Source organism: Schistocerca cancellata, chromosome 12 (assembly GCF_023864275.1).
Source record: "Schistocerca cancellata isolate TAMUIC-IGC-003103 chromosome 12, iqSchCanc2.1, whole genome shotgun sequence".
NCBI lineage: Eukaryota > Metazoa > Arthropoda > Insecta > Orthoptera > Acrididae > Schistocerca > Schistocerca cancellata.
In genome coordinates, this window is record NC_064637.1 from 32,954,677 (window position 1) to 32,981,170 (window position 26,494).

Below are 26,494 nucleotides of genomic sequence, written 5' to 3' on the forward strand. Positions count from 1 at the left end.
CCGCAAAGCGTAATTTGGCCGGGGCCCCCTGGCGATCTCTATGTCGTGTCGGAATGTGCGGCAATGTTCCCATTGCTACGAGGTTCGTGGCTCACTGATCCTGAACGTGAAAGTTGAGTTTTGACTTAATCTACCGGCAAGTTACGACTGTTCACATTGTGTCGTTTGGAGTTCGTTGTCAGCTGTCGGGATATTCCTGCGAGCAACAATGTGTGTTTCCAAGTTGATAAATTTTAGCCACCCTCCGTGGAGTTTAACTGTACTCGGCTATTTGAATTGAAGTGCACCAGCAAAATCTTCTGCCTTGTGGCCGTTAATGTTCCGGTTACTTTCCCTGGCTGTTGACATAAATTCAGGCAGTGTATTTTCCTCATCATGTTGTCACTATCCAGCACGGTGTGTAGTTTGACAGCTCGATGTATAATTGGTTGTGGGCGCCAATACCTTTTACGTTGTTCCATTGAACTCCCTGTCGTGTGCTGGTCGGGTGAAGTGGACATTATCTTGTCGGTGGGTTCGCTGACTGTCTGTCAGTCGGGTTGTCGTCGGATCGACAATGGTCGGGTTGACTGGGTTTCTCACCTAAGCGAGCTTTAGTGTTTGAAATTCCATGCCGACCCTTGAACATCTAGCGCCCTTGAGTGTACTGCCTTTTTTTTTATTTGTTCTTGTTTTTGGTACTTGTATGGCTTCTAGCCAATTTTGTTTTTTAAATTAAGGTTGTTTTGCCCTTAAGGCATAATATTCTTTAGGACTTCAGCCTAATTTAAAGAACTGTTTCACGTAAGACCTTTGGCATTGTAAAGGTTTTAATGTTGTTGAATTTTAAGTGTTGGGCCTTCAGCCTAAATAAACAACTGTTGTAAGATAAGGCTTGCCTTTTAAATTTCTGATTATGCTTGCGTTTTAAGTTATTGGTCTTCAGCCGTTTTTAAATTAAAGTGGCTTTCAGCTGGTAATTAAGTCCCAAAGATTAAAGCTGTGTATTTAAAAGAAAAATTCTTTTTTGGGCTCTTGTAATGTTTGATCAAATAATAAAGCTGTATGTTCGAGTATAACTGACAGCCGCTTATTTTGACCACTTTCCACAATTTAAACTACCTGTCCTGTCCTGCGGGTTTAGCACGGCGTCTCATGTGACAGCTCTTTATTCTAACAAATTGTGAATTTTCATATTAAACCCATATATACACAGATGTGGCAACCGATTCAGAGTCAGTAAATGCCCGACAGTCAAATTGTAAATATCCGTGTAAGTCAGTTATTAGTTACTCATAGCATTTGTTATGTCAACAGCACAGAGTCACTATTTTATAAGTTAGTACATGTTCAGCAGTCGTTACATTAATATCATGTAGGCAGTCTGTAATTAGGTACCTATATCTGCAGTCATGTCTGCATCGTATAAATTCAAGTGCTAGTCTGCCACCAGAGAACTTCGTGATATAGTACTTAATAATGTAATTTGCCAGCTCGGTTCAAGTATTTAGATTCTTGTTTGTGACAAGATGACCACCATGCAGGGAACACTGAAGATACACGGCATGAGCCAGACCTCAACTGACAAACTTTCAGATGTGGCAGAATGGACCAAAACAAGAAAAAAGCCTAGCAAACATCGACTATAAAATGCTTGCTTCAAGAGCTATGAGGACTTATTCATTTTCAGTACTGTGAAATACATCTCTTCTATTGAAAGCTCTTTACTTTTCATATTTTGTTTTGAGATATGGTAATATTTGTGTGTGTGTGTGTGTGTGTGTGTGTGTGGTGGGGGGGGGTAAGTCCAATATACCAGGTGTACCGGTATGAAATGAGCGTTTTTTTGTGAAAACGAAACACTAATTTTTAATTGAAAAGTAAAAACATTTTATTCAAAGTACTGACCATTACTTTCTATACATTTTGACCACCTTTCTGGAAATTTGTGGACACCATGCCAATAGAAATGTTCGTCTTTTAAAGCAAAAACCAATCAGACACCAAATTTTCAACTTCTTTGTAGGAATTGAAGTGTTCCTCAGCCAATGCGTGTCCCATTGATGAAACCAAATGGTAGTCGGAAGGAGCCAAGTCTGGTGAATACGGCGGGTGGGGTAGCAGCTCCCAGCCAAGTGTTTTGATTGTATCCTGAACCAGTTTTGTTTTGTGTGCAGGTGCATTGTTGTGTAAAAAATTACTTCGCCATGTCTTCTGGCCCATTCTGGTCTTTTTTCGATCAATGCATAGTTCAAATTGATCATTTGTCGTCTGTAGCGATTAGTATTCACAGTTTCACCGGGTTTTAGAAGCTCATGATACACCACACCTTTCTGATCCCACCAAATACAGAGCATCGGCTTCTTGCCGAATCAATCTGGTTTTGCAGTCGATGTTGATGGTTGTCCCAGATTAACCCATGATTTTTCCTGTTTAGGATTCTTAAAATAAATTTATTTTTCATCACCAGTAACAATTCGATGCAAAATTGATTTTCTTTCATGTCTTTGAAGCAAAATTTGACAAATGGTTTTTCAGTTTTCCATCTGTCTTTCATTCAATTCATGTGGCACCCATTTTCCACACTTTTGGATCTTTCCCATAGCTTTCAAACGGTCAGAAATTGTTTGTTGTGCAACATTTAGCATCGCAGCCATTTGCTTCTGACTCAAAGTATCATCTTCATTCAATATTGCTTGCAATTCGCCGTCTTCAAACTTTTTTGGTGGTCTTCCACGTTCTTCATTTCTTACGTCAAAATCATTATTTCTGAACCATTGAGACCATCTTTTGCACGTTGCTTCTAATTAGAACACGATCACCATATGCCTCGACAAGCATTCGATGCGACTCTGCAGCACTTTTTTTCAAATGAAAACAAAAAATTAATGCTTTCCGCAAATCATCACTTTCTGGTACAAAATTCGACATTGTTAACACGATGAAAACATATGATGATGTTTGTTCCGTGACTTGATGTATACTAAATATCTTTGACAGATGTCATACCAACAAAAAAAAAAAAAAAAAAAAATATTAAGGCTCGTTCACAACAAATGTACTCTATCGACACATTTGTATCTTAACAATCATTTCATACCGGTACACCTGGTAAATATGGGCTCTATCATGCATACCTTAAGAGCCATATTCACTACTGTGAAACATCTCTTGCACTGAACAAGTGCTCACAGAGCTTGAGGTGTGCATTTTATGTCTCATGTTTCGGTCCGTACTGCCAACTGTGAAAGGTTGTCAGTGGAGTTCTGGTTCAACCTGTATAAATATCGAGAGATTGAAAATCAGTTACTGCAGTGTGGTGTACATTATTTGACATAAGTTCATCAGCTCCATTAACAGCTGGATGACAATCATCATCGAGAGACCAGGAGAAGACCGAGGCTAATACAATGTGAGAGAAATTAGACAACATACTGAGAAAAATGAAACAGTTGAACAACATAATGTATAACAAATTTGCAGTCTGTTAACATTCACACACTTACACGATTTGATTTCATATTACAGCATAGAAATAGGTTAAAAATTTCTAGGCCGTAATATGACATCAAATCTTATAAATATGTTAAGGATAACAGACCACAAATTTGTTATACATACTGTCATTCTCCTACTGTGTTTTCCTCCACGTCATATTATATGTTTGTAGAGGCTAGACAATGGCCCATATGCTGAAACTGCAGCAGCACAATAAAAACAGTTACAGTCAAAGCAAAAACAGTACCATTTAAAACTTTTCCCCTACCCACTATATGATAACTAAGATCTCACAGCATTTTCTTTATCTATACTATGAGAAGGGAAGTTGCTACTCCCTATATAGCGGAGATGATGAGTCACAGATAGACCTATCTGTGACTCGGAACCTCCGCTATATAGCGAGTAGCAACTTTCCTTCTCATAATATTGTTCCATTCCATCCTGGATTTTCCATTGTTTCATCCTCTTTTTATCTGCTGCATGCTCATCACTGGCTTGATTGCTTGCCATGGGAAGGACTTCCCATAGTCTGGGTGATATCCTCTCATATCTATGAATACTATCACATTAATTTACAACACCTACACTGAGATGACAAAAGCCATTCGATAGCAATACAAATATACAGATGGCAGCAGTATCGTGTATACAAGGCATATAAGGGCAGTGCAGTTGTACTCAAGTGATTACGGCGACACAATGGGAACTCTGAACGTGGAATTGGTAATTGGGGCTAGACACATAGAACACTCCATTTCAAAATCGTTAGAAAATTCAATATTCCGCAGTCCACTGCATCAAGAGTGTGCGAAGAATACCAAATTTCAGGTATTACCTCTCTCCACAGACAATGCAGTGGGCCACCAGCCTTCACCTAACGACCAAGAGCAGTGGCATACGTATACAGTTGACAGTGGTAGCAGACAAGCAACACTGCAGAAATCAGTGTGGGATGTATGATTAATGTATACATTAGAACAGTGAGGCAAAATTTTCTATTAATCGGCTACAGCAGGAGACGATCAAAGTGAGTGACTCTGCTAACAGCATGACATTGCCTGCACCGCCTTTCCTGGGCTCAGGATCATTTCAGTTGGAGTCTAGATGACTGGTAAACTGTGGTCTGGTCAGATAAGCCCGTGCTTCATTCGGAAAGAGCTGATGGTAGAGTTTGAGTGCGGTGCAGACCCCGCAAAGCCGTGGATCCAGGTTGCCAATAAGGCACTGTGCAAGGTGGTACTGTGTTTACATGGGCCCTCTGGGCCAATTAAACCAATCATTGATTGGAAATGGTTATTTATGGCTGCTCAGAGACCATCTGCAGCCATTCACGGACTTCACGTTCCCAAACAACGATGGAATTTTTACGGATGACAATGTGCTATGGCACCGGGCCACAATTGTTCGTGACTGATTTGAAGAACATTCTGGACAATCAAGCAAATGATTTGGCCACCCAGATCATTCCACACTAATGCCGTCAAACATTTATGGGACACTATTGAAAGGTCAGTTCGTGCACAAAATTCTGCACCGGAAATACTTTCACAATTATGGGTGGCTATAGGGGCAGCATGGGGACTTCTAATGACTTGTCGAGTCCATTCCACGTCAAGACGCTGCACTACACTAGGTACGAGGAGGTCCGACGTGATATGAGGTGGTGTTGTATGACTTTTGTCACTTCAGTGTATATTGGTCATTATCTTTTTTATGTACACACAGTTACTCAGGGTGTATACGCGGACAAGGAAAAAAAATTCCTAGTTAAAATTACACTTTCTCCCGGGTGAAAATACACTTTTTCCGTGATAAGTGACAGTATACTTTTCCTCGGAACTATAAAACTTATCAATCCTTTGAATGGTTATGGTTTTATACACCAATGTATTACTTGAGGACCTTTAGAAAACCAAACTCAGTAAAAAAACATGTTTTGGAAAGATCTTTGATGTGCAGCATCATGTACGCTGCATATTTTCGTATTACGAAAGTGTAAATTTAAATTCCACAAAACGCCGCATGTTACTTTCCGAAGCATTGAAATCGAGATTGCAATGCGCTTTTGCAGCCAGTCATAGCTCGTCACATGATCTCGCCAGCTGATGACAGCGGATCTCCTAGTGTAGGATACGTGATGTAGTCAGCCAACAGCAATATTACTGTCAAGTAGCGCGTACACTCAAATAGGAAAAGTTAATAGTTAAATTAACATACACAGCATTACTACAAGAAAAGCAAAGCTTTCACATACAATATTGGCCTCGAAGATCAATAAGATGCAAGAGAAGCTAAGCTTTCACATATAATGTTGATTACTTTTTGCGCGTGTTACACTTTAAGGTACATCACACAAATGTGTCAGTAAAATTTTTAATAAAGACATAAATGTCTGATCTTCTGAGGTCGAAATTTTTCTAAATGTACGTCCTCAAAGACGTGATTTTTAAATGAGAGTCAAACCCGCTCTGATTTAAGAAATTCATCGCCATTCTCGCTCATAATTCATCTTGCATAAAAGGAAATTTACTTTGAAAGTAACGCTTTTCAAACAACCATTCGTAATAGTTTCCCGTGACCTGTTAGAAATATGTTTGTTTCAGTAGTTTCCAGAGAGCGCCAGAAACAGGCGTCGCCGCGCTTACGCAGCTACGATGACGCAGGAAGCCCGTATGTTCGTAGGTGTAAAACATTAAAAGATCTTACACTATGTCATAAAAGAAACAAGACATCACGATACTCCAAGAACATCGTAATTTCATGAACCATACTAAAATGCGTAATTCAGCTTAAAGTGCACATTCGTATGTCCAGATTTGGATGTAAATTTTCTTGAGTACTGGTACTGTATTATCTCATGTTTGGTTTTTTATTATGATATAATGTCATATGTGCTAGAAGTAGAAAACATGCACTTTTGAAATGCAGCGAACAGTTGAAACTAGCCCATAATATGAAATCAAACATTTTGTTTCAAATAAATTGACAGCCAGCGGAAAAGATTAATAAAAGCCAAATTTATTTAGCAAACTGAGAAAAATAAATTCATTTTTCTGCAACGCGATTAATGACTGAGAAAGGCGGAGATAAAACCTGAAACTAATAACATATTTTAGCCTTCCGTAATTATGCGAACGTATTTTAATTCATTTGATAGCTAATGGCCATAGATATCCATTTTGTTTTCATTTAATGTGAGAGCAATAAATGAAGAGGAAACAGCAAAATCACTAAACGTACACACGGGTCACACGGAGACACCCCTCTACAACTCAGACTGCTCTGTGGATCAGCCCCGGATCTCCGATATTTCTGAACCGGGGCAATACTAGATAGTGGCCCCCAACCACACGTCTGTAGCCAGAAACAGGAGAAGGTACTTCTCATATGCGACTCAACTGCACATGCACAAGAGCCCCCTCGCAACTGCTCAAACGAATCTGAAGTAAACAGTTGTGACGTCACGCTCATCGGAGGCAATTTGTTGTTAGAAAGCATTGCATAGTCTTCCCAAAGCTTTTGACACACTTTGCAGTTGGCAAACGCTTGTATGAGCACTTTGTTTTATTGTTGTATATGGCGTATTTCCTTTGTGACGTAAGTTTTATTTTCGACTTTTTTCTCTCATTCATGTTTTGTTGCTGCAGTATTATTCTGCAGAAGCAGGACACAGTAATATCTTTTGTTAGAGTATTGGTTCTTACCCATCAAAATCACAAAAATTTACCTGAAAACTAAAACAATGAAAAATTCCTGGAATTCCGAAAAATTCCCGGGTTTATCCCGGTTTTCTCCCGGATGAAAAAATTCCCGGGTTTTTTCCGGATCTCCCGGGTCGTATACACCCTATTACTGACGATTTTGTACTATATAATTTACAATATTTTCCTTACACCTTTTTATTTTATTACATCTGTCCTTGTGCTTTTTAAATTATTTTATTTAACCGCCAAATGTTCCAACCACTCAGAAGCCACTAAGGTCTCTGGACTTCAACCTCACATCACTCTCGTGTTCCATTCACCTTTCCATATGCAGCACAACGATATCTTCCACTGTGTGAGTGAGGGAGACAGAGAATTAGCTACTGCGTCGTCAGGATCTGCCCGACATCCAGCTTACAGCAGCTCCAAAAATGTTACAGTACAGAAACTAGAAAATCTGAGATGGGAAATGCAAAAGCTCAGTACAGACATAACAGGAGTCAGTGAATTGAACTGGAAAAAGATAAGGATTTCTGGTCAAATGAATATAAGTAATATTGACAGGAGCAGAAAAAAGTGTAATGAAAGTAGGACTCACGATGAACAGCAAGGTGAGACAGTGAAAAGTTCGGCGATAGGATTATTCTTGTAAGGATTGACAGCAAAGTAGTCCATCAATACGTACCGACATCAGCAGCATAAGACAGGTTAGAACACTGAATGGGTAACAGTGCAAAAAGGGAGATGATAATCTAATCAACGTGGAGGACTGGAATCCTACAACAGTGGAAAAAATAGGACAGAGCATTAAAGGAGAATATGGTCTGTCAGGAATGCACAATGGCTCATCACTTTCTGGATGGCCATCATTTTTGAGAAAATCAAGTAATTTGTTATATACAATAAATATTTTTATTTTTCACAACCAAACTTACAACATAAAAAGAAGGATAATGTTCAATTTTTTTATCATCAGTTTACGCACCTTGCTTAAAATATGAGCTCTTTACATAAGAATACCTATAAAACTGTGATGCTCGATATAATTCACTTATTTCAAAAGCTATAAATACATTTTCTCTTTGGACAACCTCTCACTCATTTCACACATACATTATATCAGCTTAAAAATGTGATGTTACGTGTCCAAGCAGAGAAAAATCAGTGTATCTGAAATGGGAAAAAAGTGCTAGATATTGCTGAAAGCTCACATTACAGCCAACGAGAACAAAAGTGACTAAACCTTTTGAAAACATTACGTAACTACTTTTGAGATTCTGCGAGATTCGTGGGGAAACGAAGAAATAAAACTGCACGACAACTTTTCCACTCAGCAGCACACAAGTTGAAACACTCCCATGACATAACACAAGGCAATAAAAGTGTGACCTGCAAGAATCACATTTTTAAACTGTTACTAAAGTTTTCTTCTAACACTGAATTATTACAAAATATAAGTACAAATATATTAAGGCCATGAATCAGTACAGTAGCACAATCACTACAAACCTTTGGCATTCTCTTTTTCTTCAACTATTTTACATTTGGGTCTGCTCTAACACAAGCCACTACAGAGAATTCACACAATTCTCTTGGCCAGCATTACTAAAATTACTTCCAAGTAATAAATATTCAGGTACACTATAGAGAGTACTTGGAGCAATAGTACTGTCTGTTTGAAATAACATGTTCTTCACTGGATATTAAGTTGCAAGATGAAACTCTTGCAAAGCAGAAATTAAGTTTTGTTCAACATGACACTTCTCTAATAAGAAAAAGAAAAGAGAGAGACAAGACAAAGAAAAATATCTGAGAACATATATTGTAGCCTCTGCTTCATGATAATTTATTGCAACATTCTATCTGACTCTCATGTAATTGAAACGAGTAACTATGGTATACAGATATGTTAAACAAGATCTAGAAGAAATACAGATACAACATACTGTTGCAGAGTTAGCAAGTACGAGGCACTTGAAGAGGTGGACCCGAAGAAAAGTAATTTATTTGTTCTTTCTTAAGATGCGAATTTTTAAGCACCAAGAATTCACACATTTCTTTATTTGATGATGAAAGCTCTCTGAAATATCTTTCATCCTGGAATTATGGCCATACCCTAGTGTTATGTTAATGTTCAACAATTGCACATTAGCTATTAGCTATTAGTCAGCACACAATAAAACTTAGTTAACATAAAATGCAGTGAAAGACATTAAAGTTAGTGGTATTAGTTATAAAGCACAGTACGCAGACTCTAAAAACACTGCTAATGTTCGTTAATTTAAAACCTCAATCATATTTAAAAATCAGATGTGAGAATATGAATAACAAACAGGGCAAAGTTATCTTGGCTCCCAAGTCACAAATGGAAAGCATAAAAAATAAGAACAGCATTTGAGAGAAAACGGGAATCTTACCGACAGAAATAATTTATGTTGATCATGGGAAAACATATTCTTTAGCTTTTCTTGTTTCTGATGAGACCAGAATAAAGGTTCAGAATATTAAGACCTTGAGCAAAGATGGAAAACACAACCTCCAGAACAAACAAATGAAATTTTTGCACTGTTGAGGAAGAGTTATCAAAATAAGAGGAAAATCCCAACTAACAGAAAGCTATATTTGTCTCCATCGAAGCTATGCAGACATCTAATTAGATGACAGGTGAAACGTATTTTGCGGATACACAAAGATCACAGAATATTGATCCAAATGAACACACATTGTTAACATGATAAACTCAAGTAAGAACCATGTTTTGAAAGCAGAATCAGTAAAAATGATGCACTAATTTTGGTAGTAGAGATGATGTTAAATAAAGGCCAAAAAAAGGAGAGATTCAACTGTGGAGTTAACAAACAAAACAAAAGATAAGAATGAAGCTTCCAAATAAATGCTGAAGCAGACATATAATCAGCTCATCTGTCATAGATGAGAAAATTCAATGTTTTGAAAGACTGAGATTCAGCTGTACATTTCTGCACATTTAAACAGTTGTTAGTACCATCGAATGAACTTTCCTGCTACATACACTATTATGCCTATGCACTATTGTGCGTATTTCAGTTTGTAGTTGGAAACACGCAATCATTTTCTTGCCACTTACTAGCTGCACCACAGCAGCAAATCAGTTAAAATGTAAACACATTTTCGAAAATGTGTACATTTTAATTTTTGTGACACTAATTGTAATTTTCTGAACTCACTGTTTCTTCCTTAGGGTGGCAAGAGGGATTTACTGGAAAGCAGGGGCAGTTGAGTCAGGCCCTAGGATGACATGGACACACCTGTATTAAGGATAAGGAGAAAAGTAGATGAAGGGGAGACTTCAAAGAGAGTAGGGAGCATGTCGATAATCACTGTGCCAGCATCAGTCCAGTGATAATATAAACTCACAATGAGACATAAACATGAACAGAAGACAAGAAATGACAAGTGAAATGAAAGTGCAATTAAAACTGAAAAGGAGACATGAAAAAGCCAGAGAGAGAGAGAAGAGACGGAGGGAAGGGAAGGGAGGGGGTGGGGGGGGGGGGCGGAGGAGGAGGAGAGAGAGATTGGGATGGGAGGAACAGGGATAAATAACAAAATGAAGCAAATAAATAAATAAAATATGCAACAGTAATGGAAGTGAGGGTACTGTATATAAGTATGTCAGCCTCATGTACCCATGCATCACCACTTAACTCCAGTCTCTCAACTGGCTACGGGTATGCAGGACCAGCTTCTCTGAACCCCAGAGATGGAACTTTTTCCCAACATATCCTCACATCCCACCACCCCGACTGATGTATAATACCCTCACCCATTTTTTGTTATTATTATATTTGTTTATTTAATCAATTGTTTCCTCTATTTTTATTTTATTTATGGTATCCCTCTCACAGCTCCTTTTTAGTTTTTAGCTGTACTATTGATTTTGCTTCTCATTTTTCTTACTTCTCACTGTGTCCTTAATCATCTCTGGACTGAAGCTGGTAAATGCACCATCTCCAACCCCCTAATGTTTCTTATGTCTCCCCCTTCATCTTTGTCTCCCCTCCTCCTGACAAGATGTGGGTCCTCCTCCATTCCGGAGTGTGAGTAACCCGCCACTCCTTGCTGACCTCCTTTCTTTCTTCCCTGAGGAAAGAGCTTGAAGCTCAAAAGATAGGATTAGAGTTTTGACTTTTAAATGTGTGTATCAACAATACCGGAATTTTGCCCGCTAGATATAATTGCTGGTGCACTTTCTGACTCTGTAATTTAACAGTTTCCTCAAGCAAATTTATTTTTATACAAGCTACTGTTTGTAAGAAGAGCAGGAGAGGGAGACTGTGAGTGTGAGAAGGGAGGGAGCTGTAATATGACAGGGAATAAATTATATATTAAAAACAAGTCACACTGCATTAGAGAATTGTTTGCATCTCTCACCAGCCTAACCTCCTCCAATGCGAGCTTCCAAGCACTTCATAATTCTAAGAGAACAAAGCATCCCAGTGTAAGGACTGTGGAAAGTAGGAAGCAAATTAGCAGATAACTCAAGCTTATCATGAATGCCATTAGTGATCAAGTATTCCTAAAACAAATGAGGGGAGGTGAAGAGCAGATGTTGCAACTAACAAGTTTTGTTGTTTGTCAAGACTTCACAAACTGAAGATTACTAAAAGTATGAAAACCAGTGCTAATTATTTTCTCGGGTTTCTAACTGCATCAGTTTTCTGCACGTCTTTGACATTTTGCCTTCTAATGAAGTGCTAAAGTACTATGTTTCAATCTGCCACATGCTGTGGCAGGCATTTATATTCACCACTGGCCACTCCTTTGGTGTGTGTGTGGGAGGGGGGGGTTATAGTACACTGTGGCAAACTTCTACACAGGAGAATTTGAAGAAATTGTAACAGAGACAGTGTCATGTCCAATGAGAACATCTACAGATACATAGGCAATATATTTGTGGTGTTGCTAGGTGATAAGGACTTGCTCACCTAAATAACATTCATTATAACACCAGGTTTCCTAAAGACATTGAGGAGACTGACTTCCTTCCATTGACACACTTTCATCATATGGAGGCAGTGATTGCCTCAGGGCTCTGATGCACTGAACAAAGAATACATGTGACTAGATTGACTGGAGTGTACCTTCGCTTCTGATGGCTATAGGACAGAAGATGTTAACGACAAGAGAGTGCTACGACGTACAGACGAGAGCAGAGGAGGAGACTGGAAAATCGCCTTCCCACAGCATGCTAACACAGCTTCCACAAGAATCGTCTCCACTCTGAACAAGAACAGAACTGAGCTCTTCTTCTGATCACCTGCAAAAATAAAAAAAAAATATTCTGGACAGTATCAATGATCCCTTGAAATGCAAGTCTTACATCAGACAGACAGTGGTGTGTCTCCGTACATTGCTCCGAACATGTACGCAATGAAAAATTAACCCAGAAAGACAAATTGGCAGTTGATGTGCATTATTTTACAGAGGAGCAAACATGTGATACTGAGATGATGTCAATTATTTGTCCAGAAAGTAGTTTCTGAGGTGCAATTGAAACACACGTGTTACCAAACCCTGTGAAGCTCGATACGGGTTTTGCCTTCACTGCAGCTCAACAACTCACATCGGAAACACTGACAAGGGAACAACGAGACACTGTATTCTGAAGGTCCGTGGTGAAAGCCGTGTGGCAGCAGCCGGCCACATAAATAAGGCGTCGGACAGCAGTTACAAAACAGCTGTCACAGGAATTTAAACGTCTACTGTAGCCGACAAGTAGCCGACAAGTACGTAAGGTCACCGACAGACTCCAGCACTTCGCAGGAAGGTGGAAGCAGGGAACGTGCTTCCCCAAACATCACAGATATACGGCAGACTGTCGCGGTGTGAAACTCGAGAAATTTTTATTGCACTGGCACTTAAAGAGTTTAAAAACAGGACAGCAAGTCAGTATTTTGCACCAACCTGTAATGGAAAAATACAACTGCAACCCGAAAATATACAGACTAGCAAACATAAAAAATGTAACAATTAACTCACTCTCCCATTCAATGTAATATATTCGGAACCATTGGTCAGGCCCAATAATAATAATAATAATAATAATAATAATAATAATAAGTAACTGTGACCAGTGCGTCAGGGCCATTAGAAACATATTTTTCTATGTTTAGATACCAATAACAACTGATGCCACAATGGCAATCTAAAAATAAAATTACTGTAACAAATATCTGTAGCAGTTAGGCCACGTAGCTGTACTCGTCGGGAGCACGAGGTGAGCGTTCGAGGTACTGTTTGTCGATGAGCGCCTCGATGCAGGTCTTGATGAGGCTGATGGAGGGCGCAAACGCCGCCGCGCTCGACTGCGACAGCACCTCCTGGACCAGAGCGGTGTGGCGCAGCACCTTGCGGCTCTTCATCACTCGCACGATCGCCGCCTGCAGGTACATCTTACGGTCTTCGTCTACCGACGACAGTGTCTGCTTCGTCTGCAACAGACATTGCAGTCGAACGGACGTCGTAAATACACAAACGTTATGCTCCATTTCTCTATTTCCGTACAACGAGTAGACGGCAAGAACTAATCGTACTCCGCAATTAAGAGGACGACGTCGACAACGAGGTCGTCAGAGACTGAGCGCGAGCTCGGATCGGGGAAGGAAATCGGCCGTGCCCTTTCGAAATAACCATCCCGGTATTTGCCTTAAGTGATTTAAGGAATTACAGAAAACCTAAATCGGGAGGGCCAGACACGTGTTTGAGCCATCTTCCTTAGAACGAGAGTTCAGTGTGCTAATCACTGTACTACCTTGTCCAGTACACTCTAAAATGACAGGAAGTGCTAAGTGGCACAGATCTGTATAAAAAGTTGTGAGCTACTCCAGCAACCGTTTGTTTTATAAGAAGTGCAGGTTGGAATATCAACACTACTATTATAAGAAGGACGGATTTCTACTCACTGTAAAGAAGACACACAGAGTTGCAGGCAGGCACAACAAAGAGACTGTTACACACTGAGCTTTCGCACACAGCCTTTTTCAGAAAAGAAAACACACACACACAATCACACAAACAAGCATATCTCACGGCAATCTGGAGAGGGGCAGAGAAGGGGGAGAGAGAGCAGGGTAAAGGTGTGGGGAGCGGGAGGGGGCAGGGAGTAGGGGGAGGGGAGAACGCTGTTTGGCAGAGTGTGCAGTCCTGCCACAGGCTCATCCTACCTCACCACAGAATGGGCCACAGGTGAAAGCAGCCATGTAATATACCAGCTCTGCTGCAATCAGTTGCAATTTGCACGAAACTGCTTATTATTTCGAAAATCGCCTGATACGTTTCGACATTCCTTCATTTTCACAGGCTATAAAATACGACACAAAACTGGTATCACCAGACACGAAAACATGTTACATTACACCACTGATTAGATGTAAAGTATAATGAGAAGAATATGTTTTTCTCGCTTACCACTGAGGCACATAGCACCATTTCGGGGTTAAGGAGTTGTAATTAGATAAAGCAATCTGGCACGGTTGCCATATACAGTTGATGGAACTAATGTATGGGGTCGGTTCCATGACTGCACCTTTCCCAATTGTTTAAATTTCCTGTATATATGCATTTGCTCCCATTAGCAGAAATAGTAATGCATGGGCACCACCTGTTCTTCAAAAGTGAGTGCTACATTCCTCAACTAGTATGTCTATACTTTGTAAATTCTTATAAAATGGTATTTATGAACTTTTACTGATGATAGTAATTTATATGCTGTAAGTTTCAAAAATTATTTGTTGACAGTTGGCCTCTTGTATCCTAGTGCTACTCAGCATGCTCTTCCAACGTATTATTTTTGAGCACTTGAAATTCTGTTTCACACTGTTTTGTAAAGAAATAACTTTTTATCAGACAATGTAAACTGATTTTAAAGAACTGTTTACCAATGGAATAGCTTTATACTATTTAAAGATGAAAATGTAGTTGTAATCAAACAAATGCAGTGTGTACCACGCATCCAGTGCCGCCTAGCAGGTTTAGTCCACTTGGTTTCCAATTTGTCCGTGGGTAGCATTTTGCACTTGTCTTGTAATTGGAATGTTGACGACATACGATGTATCTAATGAACAATTTTATAACTAAAAACAAAGATGATGTGACTTACCAAATGAAAGTGCTGGCAGGTCGACAGACACACAAACGAACACAAACATACACACAAAATTCTAGCTTTCGCAACCAACGGTTGCCTCGTCAGGAAAGAGGGAAGGAGAGGGAAAGACGAAAGGATTTGGGTTTTAAGGGAGAGGGTAAGGAGTCATTCCAATCCCGGGAGCGGAAAGACTTACCTTAGGGGGAAAAAAGGACAGGTATACACTCGCACACACACACATATCCATCCGCATATACACAGACACAAGCAAACATTTGTAAAGGCCACAAATGTTTGCTTGTGTCTGTGTATATGCGGATGGATATGTGTGTGTGTGCGAGTGTATACCTGTCCTTTTTTCCCCCTAAGGTAAGTCTTTCTGCTCCCGGGATTGGAATGACTCCTTACCCTCTCCCTTAAAACCCAAATCCTTTCGTCTTTCCCTCTCCTTCCCTCTTTCCTGACGAGGCAACCGTTGGTTGCGAAAGCTAGAATTTTGTGTGTATGTTTGTGTTCGTTTGTGTGTCTGTCGACCTGCCAGCACTTTCATTTGGTAAGTCACATCATCTTTGTTTTTAGGTATATTTTTCCTTCGTGGAATGTTTCCTTTTATTAGAACAATTTTATAAGATTTACATATACTCCTATGCTAGAAAGCCCTATTCTGCTCATTACACTATGTCTCTAATCAATTGTGAAATGTAACATACTTTCATGTGTTTTGACATCAGTTGTGTGTTGTGTTTTATAGCCTTTGAAAACAATGGAATGTCAAACATGTAAGGTGATTTTGGAAATAATAAAAAGTGTGGTCAAAACATAGGAAAGTTATTAAGATCTGCTGCAAGAACTGTACAGATTTTTATATTGGTATGATTATCAACCAGCTGGTACGACTATCAACCAGCTGGCCACCTAGATGAACAGCCACCGCCAAACAGTGGCTGAGACCAAAATAGATCACCCTGTGGCATAACATGTAGCTGAAAGTAACATGCTTTACTTCAATGGCTGCTTCACAACCCCGGCCATCTGGGTCCTTTCGACCACTAGCAGCTTTTGTGAGCTGCACAGGTGGGAGTTATACTTACGATACATTCTCCACTCCTGAAATTATCCCGGTCTCAACCTATGGTCCCCACATCCTACATCCAACAGTTTCCGCTCCCCTGTGAACTATCATCTCCTCCCTATTCACACCCCCTCTCTCAGTCTGTGCCACTCTTTCAACGCACTCACTGGCACTTCCCCCCTCTCTGTTCCCAGCCCCACCCCCCCTCCCCCGCTGCACAGCCTCCGAACACTGCACTTGGTAGCATTGTCATGCTGCCCTCTAGTCATTGTGAGCTCTGTCGGAAGGCATCCTTCTCTCCCCCACCCACACACTGCTATCCCTCCTCCTCATCCCACTCTTAATTGCTGCTTTCGTTCAACATCACAGTTGCATTCTTGCTGGAACTGTCGGAGATAATGGTCATGTGTGGGTGAGGTGTGCTCATTTTTGTAAATGTGTATGTACGAGGGTATTTCGGAACATATAGGTACACTGTACGCCAGAGGAACAGAAGAGTTTTGGTGAGCAAGTTGGCAACACTGGTGTTAACCTCGAACCGTTAGCTTTCTCCTCGCGGTCATTCGGCAGCTGAACGTTGCTTCTGGTTGGAGTAGGTTGTGTTTAAAATGGCTGCACCGATTCAGAATCCCACTAAATGTGAAGGACGCTCTGTCATATGTTTTCTTCGTGCAAAAGGTCAGCGACCAGCAGATATTCACAAAGAAATTGTTTCTGTTTATGGGAACATTATGAATCGACAAAATGTAACGAAATGGTGTCGTCATTTCTCTGAAGGTAGGACCGATGTTCATGACGACCAAAGAACAGGTCGGCCATCTGTGATCTCTGGTGCCCTTTTTTGGACAACGTAGGAAGCAATTCGTGTGAATAGACGTCTCACATTGAAAGAATTGCATCAGATCATATTGGACGTGTCAATGACAACTCGTTATGACATCGTGACTGTCAAGTTAGGTTACAGGAAATTGTGTGCACGCTGGGTTCCAAAACTGTTAACGGAAGAACACAAAAAGAAAAGGATGGGCTTTGCACTCGACTTTCTCACACACTAGGCTGAAGCAGGTGATGAGTTCCTCGATCACATTGTGACAGGTGACAAGACGTGGTTTTATCACCATACACCTGAATCTAAGCAACAATCAATGCAATGGCGCCATTCGAATTCACCAAAAGCCAAGAAATGCAAAACGACGATTTCATTGAAGAAAATCGTGACTTCTGTTTTTTGGGACAGACAAGACATTCTTCTGTTGCAATTTATGCCTCCTGGAACGACAATTAATGCTGCTGCATGCTGCCAGACTTTGAAACGTCTTCGAAGGGCAATTCAAAACAAATGCAGGGGAATGCTTGCTTCACGACAACGCTTGGTCTCACACAGCGCTTGTAACCAAAGCACTACTCAAACAATTCAAATGGGACATATTGGACCGTCCGCCATACAGCCCAGACCTTGCGCCCACCGACTTCCACGTCTTCCGTTACCTGAAGTCACATCTCGGTGGAAAATCAGTCCACGACGATGAAGAGATCAAAGATGAAATTGAAATGTGGTTCCGACAACAGGTGGCAACCTTCTATGACTGTAGGATACAAAAGCTTGTGCACCGACTTAACAAATGTTTGGATAACGGGGGTGATTATGTCAAAAAATAACAAATAATCCAGTTAATAAGATGTAACTGACGTTTTCTAAATAAATGTTCTATTTAAGGACTGCGAGCCACTGTATCTTTACTTTTCGAAATGCCCTCGTATTTTGTTTTCTTAAGAGGGGTGAGGGTGGGGAAGGTGGATGGATAGCAGCGCACAGGTGGGGGAGAGAAGAGCTCTGTCTGGCAAAGCGTGCACGACAAATCTGCAAAGTGCAGTGTCGGGAGCTTTAGTGGAGGGGAGGGGCACGACAGAGTGGAAAAGAAGCAGAGGACGGGGACAGACTAGTAGACGCGTTGGCAGAGTGGCACGTAATGAGGGTGAGGGGATGTGAATAGGGGGAGGTGACAGGACAGATGGAATGGAAACTTGTCGGGTGGAGGGTGTGGGGACAATACGTTACCGTAGGTTGAGTCAGGGATAATTTCAGGAGCGGAGAAGGTGTTTTAAGTATAACTCCCATCTGTGCAGGACAGAAAAGCTGGTGGAGGAGGGAGGATCCAGACGGTCCGGGTTACGAAGTAGACATAAAAGTCGAGCTCGTTTTGTTCAGCAGCTCATTGTATCGCAGGGTGGTCTTTCACGCTCTCGGCCACAATTTGGCGGGGGCTGTTCATCCTGATGGACAGTTGGTTGGCACGTGCTCTTGGCCACAGTTTGGTTATGGCTTTCCTTTTCATCCTCGGGAGTCATACCACTATAAAAAGCTGTACAACGGTTGCAGCAGAGCCAGAACACGACATGCCTGCTTTCACAGTTGGCTTCGCTTTCACTGGGTAGGTTAAGCCTGGGACAGAGCTGCACACTACTAATCAGCACTCTTCTCTCCCACCACCCACACCTCGCTAACCATCCCCCATCTGGATGCCACTCTGGCTCGCCGCTTTCATTCGTCGTCCAAGTCGCGTTCTGGCCTGACCTATCAGAGATAGAGGCACATATGCTTGAAGTGTTTGCTGTTTCTTTCTGATGAAGGCTAAGCTCGAGGTGTAACAGTCTTTTTGTTGTGCCTGTCTGCAAGTCAATAACCTGTCATCTTTATGGTGAGTAACAATGTATCCTTTTCACAATTTAGTCTCGTAAGAAGGAAATTCAAAACAATTTCAAAAACTGTACAGAATTACCCTAATGTGCTAGTATGCAAAAACTTGCAATACTAGTCTTCTTGAAAGTCTGAAGTAAAATGAGGCTAAAGAGGAATAGATTCAAAACGGCAACATGTATTACAGACAATGGAATAGGAAAGTAAAAGAAATAATAAAATACTGTCAACAATGCCCAGAAAAAGGAGAGTGGGAATGGCAGAGAAGATAGATAAAATGGGAAGATGGTCGTTGAAGGGTTTTGAAGTGCACATTTAGTTGATTTGCTGAATTCAGACAAAAGCAGCAGAGGAAGATAGAGGAGATAAAGGGTGAACTGGAAATGGGTAGCTACTTAATGTGGATAAAAGTGGAGGAGGCGCTGAAGAACATGACAACAGGAAAGGTGCTGGGTTTGGATGAACTAAGTGTGGAAATGACCACAGATGGGGATACAGTGACAGTACAGATCATATCAGCTGTGTGGAAGAAAATGAGAACTCACGGAGACTGCAAGAAGGAATAATTGTACCTGTGTTCAAGAAAAGAAAACAAAATCAGGCAGACAGTGGTAAGGCAGCTGAAAGAAAAGTATAGCTTCAGGCTAGGAAGGCCCACAGTAGATCTCATACTTGGGGAGGGGGGGGGGGGGGGGGGTTACAGCTGCAAGTATACCACAGGAATGTACTGATGGTCTTCTTGGCTTTGGAGGAAGTGTAAGACACTGAAGGAATCGAGAAGAAGGGATTTCAGAAAAAGACTGACTGCACTGAGCATAAAATAATTGTACCATTGAAGTGTAAGTTGCATGAGTGTGGGAGGACACACAAGAGGATAGTTGGGGGGGGGGGGGGGGGGGAGTGTGGGGGGAGGGAGATTCCTGATGAATCAAAATTAAGGAAAACCATGTAGATTTCTTTCTGATACTAGTAGAGTCTGAAAAGTGTCTGACACTATGTAACCATCTTATATAGATAGCATTGGATAAAACAATGGACTTTTTTTTTTACAACCTGTTCCATTATACTATTTGTAAAACTATACATATGTACTGTGTGAGTGTGCATGTGTAATGGAGTGAAATACAATGTTTGTGTTGTATGACGATGATGATGATGATGATGATGCGAGAAGGGAGAGGGTGAAACAAAGTGCCAGCACACAGTCTACTCCTCATGAAAAGCACCAAGGGAACAACCAAGCTTAACATCCCCATCCGATGGACAGATCCCCATAAACAATGTCAGACATACCCTCAGTTCATGAGATGTTGTGGAGATATTTGGTATTTAAATCAGGACAATGGCACAAAGTCTAGTGAGCAGGAACTTAACAGCATCACACCTCATCCCCTTGCCAGCCAAATACCAGCAGTGAACATTTTTTCCATCTCCAGAATTCAAAGCAACTTACCCCAGGATCGAGTGTCACACACAAGTGGCGTACTACATATGGTAAGGAAAGTTCTGGTAGAGTGGAAATACTTTAGGAGCAAAGGAGACAATTCATTGAATAGTTGACCATTGGCTTGTTGACAAGCACACAAAAATGAATGAAAGAGGTGTGTGTGTTTTTCTGCCGCATTGAAGACTGCTCTGAAAGCTGGTGAAATTTTCATTCTTTTTTTGTGCACTTGTTGATGACTCAACACTTCTACGTATTTTACCCATTTTCATCAGATACATATTGTGGTGTCACCGCCAGACACCACACTTGCTAGGTGGTAGCCTTTAAATTGGCCGCGGTCCGTTAGTATATGTTGGACCCGCGTGTTGCCACTGTCAGTGATTGCAGACCGAGCGCCGCCACACGGCAGGTCTAGAGACACTTCCTAGCACTCGCCCCAGTTGTACAGCCGACTTTGCTAGCGATGGTTCACTGACAAATTACGCTCTCATTTGCCGAGACGATTGTTAGCATAGCCTTCAGCTACGTCATTTGCTACGACCTAGCAAGGCACCATTATCATTTGCTATTTATCTTGTGATGTATGTACCATCAGACCGATGTTCAACAATTATGGATTAAAGTTAAGTATTCCAGAAGCTCCGTAATTTTTTTACTAGACTCAACACGTATAACTGTTCCAGACCTCACGCCAGCCTGCGTGAGCTTAAACGCGTGCCTTTTGGCTTCCTCAGAATGGCTTGGTTGTCTTGCCAAGTCACAACACATATGTACATAATTCACTTGTCGATTTACATAAAAAATAGGTCCCTTACGCCACACAAATGTAAATGTTTAAAAGGTCAATGAAAATATCTGTTAGGAAACAAAAAATTTAAAAAATATTTATTTACCCTGGAAAGGTTAAAGCAGTTAGGGTCTGTCTTACAACTAAAACAGAATTTTTCGTACTTTACTTTACATTCATTATGCGTTATAATGAACCCCAGTTAAGTTTCATCACAGGTTCGAGAGATTAGTTTAGTCAACAATTCTGAGCAACAGGTCATTAGACATGTCAGGACATAACAAGCCAGACAGACAGTTGCAAGAAGCATAAAAATTCCATAATGTGGACTCTATTAAACAGAACGGCACTCACCTCCTCAGGGGGATCTCTCTGTGTTGGTGCACCGAGACGGAACTTGATGCGCTTGTTAGAAAAGTCGGTGTTCAGCCGGAAGATGGCACCCTCACCGTCGACATCTTTCGCTCCTTCGAGCAAGATTATGCGGGACTCTAACAAGCTTATACAGTGGCGACGGAACTGATCTTCGTTGAGTTCCAATGCGTCACACGCTTCACGACAGACGATTCTATCCGATCGTTCGAACATCAGCAGCAGAGCTAACTGAAATGCCTGCATTGTTACCTGAAACAACAATGTTAAGTGAGTTCCACAAATATGTGAATATAAACATCAAAATCACATTAAATACACAAAACTTGAGTAAAATTTTCTCGTAATCTGCCACATATAAACTTACAGACTTTATATTATTGTGTGAGGATTTACATACAGTAAAACAATGACACTTTTAGGATGGAAGCAACAAATAGTTCATTTCATAAACACAGTGATTCAAGCTTCATCATTACATGAACTGGTGGAAAACTACAAATTCTGAAATACTAATCAAAATTCAAAAGTAAAATTAATTTTTTTCCTTGCAGTGATAAATAATCTACCAAAGTTGCCAACCAATCCCGAATGGGCCACACATTTGAGGCACTGATGCACACAAAATGAAGCAGTTGCTTTCAGGAACACAACCTTCTGCTGCAAACTGCTTCTATACCAAAAGGATAAAAATATCAACTTAGTATCACTTGTATTACGAGAGCTGGACAAAGTATTAAACTCCAAACTTGTCAACATACTACTAATGAAATTGGAGTTTTATGCAGTATATAATCCCACATCAGTTGTAGCTACTATTTATTTGAATAACAAATGACAATCTGTCTCATTCAAAAACAGGCTTCCCACTATCAATCTGCAGACCTATCTTTTTCATTATTATGAATAATTACTTGCTCCGTTACACAGATGATTCAGTTATTTGTCACAATGATAAAACTACTTATCACAAACCAGGTCATTTATATCAGATAACACAAAAATCTCTCGAGGATGCTTTGAACTGCTTTACCACTAATAGACTTCTACATAAAATTACAAGGAAACAGAATGGCTGGTCACGAGGAAAAACAACCAGTCCTGCAACAGACAACTTAAAACATCAAAATCCTATTCGCAGCTTTCAGAACTGTTAAGTATCTCCTCAGGGGAGAAAGATGGATAGATTTGAGAAGATTAGAAAGAAGTAACAGGTTACTCAGTCCACAGTTTGAGGATCCCTCTGCTTTCAGAACAAGGGGAGATGATGATGAAGGGGAAAGTATCAGAGACAATGGAAGGTTAAAGACAGTACGTGACTGCATTCAATCAATCAGAACAGAGAAGTTTAGTATCTGTATTATGCCAATATTGACTTGGAGGCAAAGACTTTAGCTTCACATGTGTCTGGACCTTCGGACCGTGCCTATGTGAAGCACCTGTGGTAGACACGTCAGGAATGCCCTCTATCAAGCTGGCATATAACCTCTGGTAAATGGCTTTAAAATCTCTTGTGGCTCACCGAGCCGTCACTGACTGCCCATTTACAAAGCAGTCGATCACGCACACCAACACTACCAGTACAATGACCTAGAATTATATTGGATTACATTTTCGAATTCTCTCTCAGTACTAAAGGCTTGGCATGGTGATGACATTGGCACATTTCTGGTTCGCAGTATTTCTACAGATCCACTTCAGTATTCTACTTGCTGACTGCTCTGTCGCTAACTCTGGCATCTCATGTTACTGCAGTTTCACTCTTTTGATTTGTGACTTCTGCTGTTTCACTGCTCTAGGTCAGTCACCAGATGCGAGTATTTTTATTGTGACCAACAGAAGAAGCAGCAGCAAAAATATTGTGTAAGCTGTAGTAACCAAAGCACACAAGTTCTTAAGCTGTCAGATCGGTGTCAACGTGAATATTTTTTTATTTATTTATTTTTTTTTTTTTTGGGATGTTACAGCACACTTTTTTTTATATGCAGCCTGAATATATACTTCTCTAGAAAATCATTCCTACTTCTAGCTTTGCAACTGTGAACTTGGCTGTTTAACACTGACAATTCCGTGTGTGACTTTGGGTAATACATATATTCATGTATACATAATCGTGGAGAAGCCACAATCATAAATTAATTAAAAATGATCCTGGATAATTCCCTTTGAGTAATCTTTGTCATTACCCTTATTCCTTGAATTTTAAATAATTATTTTGCAAAACATTCATTTCCCCAGAAAAGCTGGCCATATCTTACCAGGCTACGCTCATCCATATAGCGAGCACATACAGAGGTACTTCAATTTTACATTCTCCAATTTTACATTTTTCACAATTTTACACCATAAATTCTTAGCTCCTGTTAAAAACCCATAAGATCAGTGCTAAAAATATCCCAATTTTACATTTCTTCCTAGTAAGGTTTACCTCTATTATAAGTTCTTGCTCGATGTCTCGCTTGACTTCATCCAATTTTCTTCCTAGGAGCTGGTTTGCACCACGGGGATTATTTTAGCCATTGTGGAGAAGGGAGAGGAAATGCTGACGTAATCCACAATTAGTGTTGCCAACACACCTTGCAACATTTAGCTTCACTGTGCAATTATGATACAACCACCGCTAGGTTGCAGCGGTAATGGAAAAACAAGAAAGTTGATGCGAAATGTTCTGGACTGAGCCAATACATGACAAAGGGGCCCAGCCACCACCTTTTCTTGTGCCACGTGTAACTCAATCTCATCTTTTTGCATTTATTTCCGAAGTACAGTATTCAGCAACACTACCAATCGTCAACCATTCAAATTCAAACACTGAGTCTCAAAGTATACACTCGGTCATAATCGAGGAAACATCGCCCATTTCTGGATAGTGAACTCTTATCTACTATCACCCAGTAGCCAGCGCAGCCACCACACCACACCACAAGTAAAATGAGCTTGCCTACTGGATGTGTGGAGAGGGGAGTGGTCTTTCAACAACAGGAGTGCAGGCAGGGTGAAAGCATTTTGTGAAGTGCTGAAAATATACTTTTTGTGCAGATGATGTTCTATGACGGAGACGTCACACCAGAAATAGAGCAAGAGTTTTGCAATAGCACATTTTAAAGACTTTCGTGTTCAAATGTGACACGATACAATTGCAACAACTACATACACTACTCACGTATACACTTTGTACGACACACATCACACTCTGTAAATCGTAAAGATTGTCAGCAGTGATAAGACGGCATGAAGCGAAACTGTAGCACCTGAGATTTCTTTCAAATTTACGTTTTACACAGTGTACAGAAATTCACCAAGTCAACTTGTAATATGGTTGTAGCGACAAATGGGGAAGTAAACTAATTTCTTTTAAGGTTCTGTTTCTCTCTCAAACCTAAAATAACACGTTAATGGTGGTGAGCATATGAAGTGTGGCTCATAAGAAAAGCATTAAACAATAACAGCTGTTGTAATAAGTATGTCATTAAGCAGATGTCTGCATTTCTACTTATGGTTTAACCACTTAGCTGCTGTGATGCTTTTGGTTTAATTCAACCTGTTCATCAATTTTTCCTTTTTTTCTGTGAGCACAAAAGATGATCTCTCGTGTTTCAAATGAATCATTTGCGATTGTAGCATGTCGAAAATAGCTCAATTATCTTGTATCCAGATACCAATTTCAATTTTTTGATGAGCTTTAACTTGCTGTTACACATCTGTAATTTTTTAAGAACTGATTAAGCCCATTACCATAAATTATTTATAAACATTGTATTGTACATTTAATTTCCTTCCTTAGACAGACTTTATAGAAATTATTGGAGAGGATTCCAATTTTTAATCATATATGCTATTTACATGTGTTTTTGCTCATATTATGGGGGGTTTTAATATTTTCCTCGATTCTGTATTTTCTTGATTTTGCGTTTTTTTATGCCTGGACCACATGAAAACATAAAACAGGGCTTTCACTGTGGTCCTGTTTCAGTGTTACAGCATCCTTAAGACATAACAGTATTTCCTCATCTCAACTTGACAGTTAGGTGCCTCTCAGTCTGTCTCTAATTTATAACCTTCCCAAAATAATCCATGTTTCCTCCCTGAGGAATGAACTAGCAGTTCTGAGAGCTGAGAGCTAGGAACACCATTTTCACTTTTAATAAAGTAACTATTGTCAGTACAGTGCAAGCTTCCTACGTAGCCAAAGCTCTGAACTTTCTTTTGCTGGTGGTTACCTTTGAACTGCTGGATGGGTAGTGCCAAGTTTCAAGACGAGTGCAAGAAGAATAAGGTGGCCAGCAGACGAGCAGTAGGTAGAGCACATTTGGGGAGAGCGGCAGTGGTGGGGTTGGGGGTGCAGGCAGGCGCTGTAGGGGAAATGCCGAGCGTTACAGGGGGAGTGCCATTCTAAACTGACGCCTACGCTCACATATTTTTCAAATTCTTAAACGGAGCCCCTCCATGCCCACACTTGAATGGTGGCCGTTCAAAAAGATCTACTACCACCTTTGCTTTGATTAGTTCCTAAAAAGAATTTCGCTTAAAATGCAATAGAAGCACCGATTTATTTTCGCCTGGCTTGTAACATTTGTAACTTTCAGAAAAGCATCTCGAGTGGCAAATTTTGAGTAAAACCTACATTTCTCCTGTTGCCACATTAATATTTGCTTTTCTTTTGCCTACACAGTCAAGGTGACACATTGTCACTTCACTAACATGCTGCGCAGGTGAAACTGTGGGAGAATTTTGAAACAGTGGTTTATTATGTTTATTGAGTGAGGAACTGTGGAAAAGTAAAATCAAAAGCTTATGAAAAAACAC

General features: G+C 40.4%; 1 protein-coding gene across 2 annotated transcripts in view; it reads right to left on the bottom strand.

Annotated features, from left to right (window-relative positions):
- Window positions 1-12,947: 12,947 nt before the first annotated feature.
- Window positions 12,948-26,494, bottom strand: part of LOC126109575 (cullin-2-like) — a 124,593-nt gene continuing 111,046 nt past the window's right edge. For both annotated transcript variants that reach the window (XM_049914606.1, XM_049914607.1), the window contains exons 11-12: window positions 21,671-21,940; window positions 12,948-13,657 (exon numbers count right to left, since the gene is read on the bottom strand). In XM_049914606.1, coding sequence (XP_049770563.1) covers window positions 13,409-13,657; window positions 21,671-21,940 — 519 coding nt within the window. In that variant the 3' untranslated portion in view covers window positions 12,948-13,408. The remainder of the gene's footprint in view (window positions 13,658-21,670; window positions 21,941-26,494) is intronic.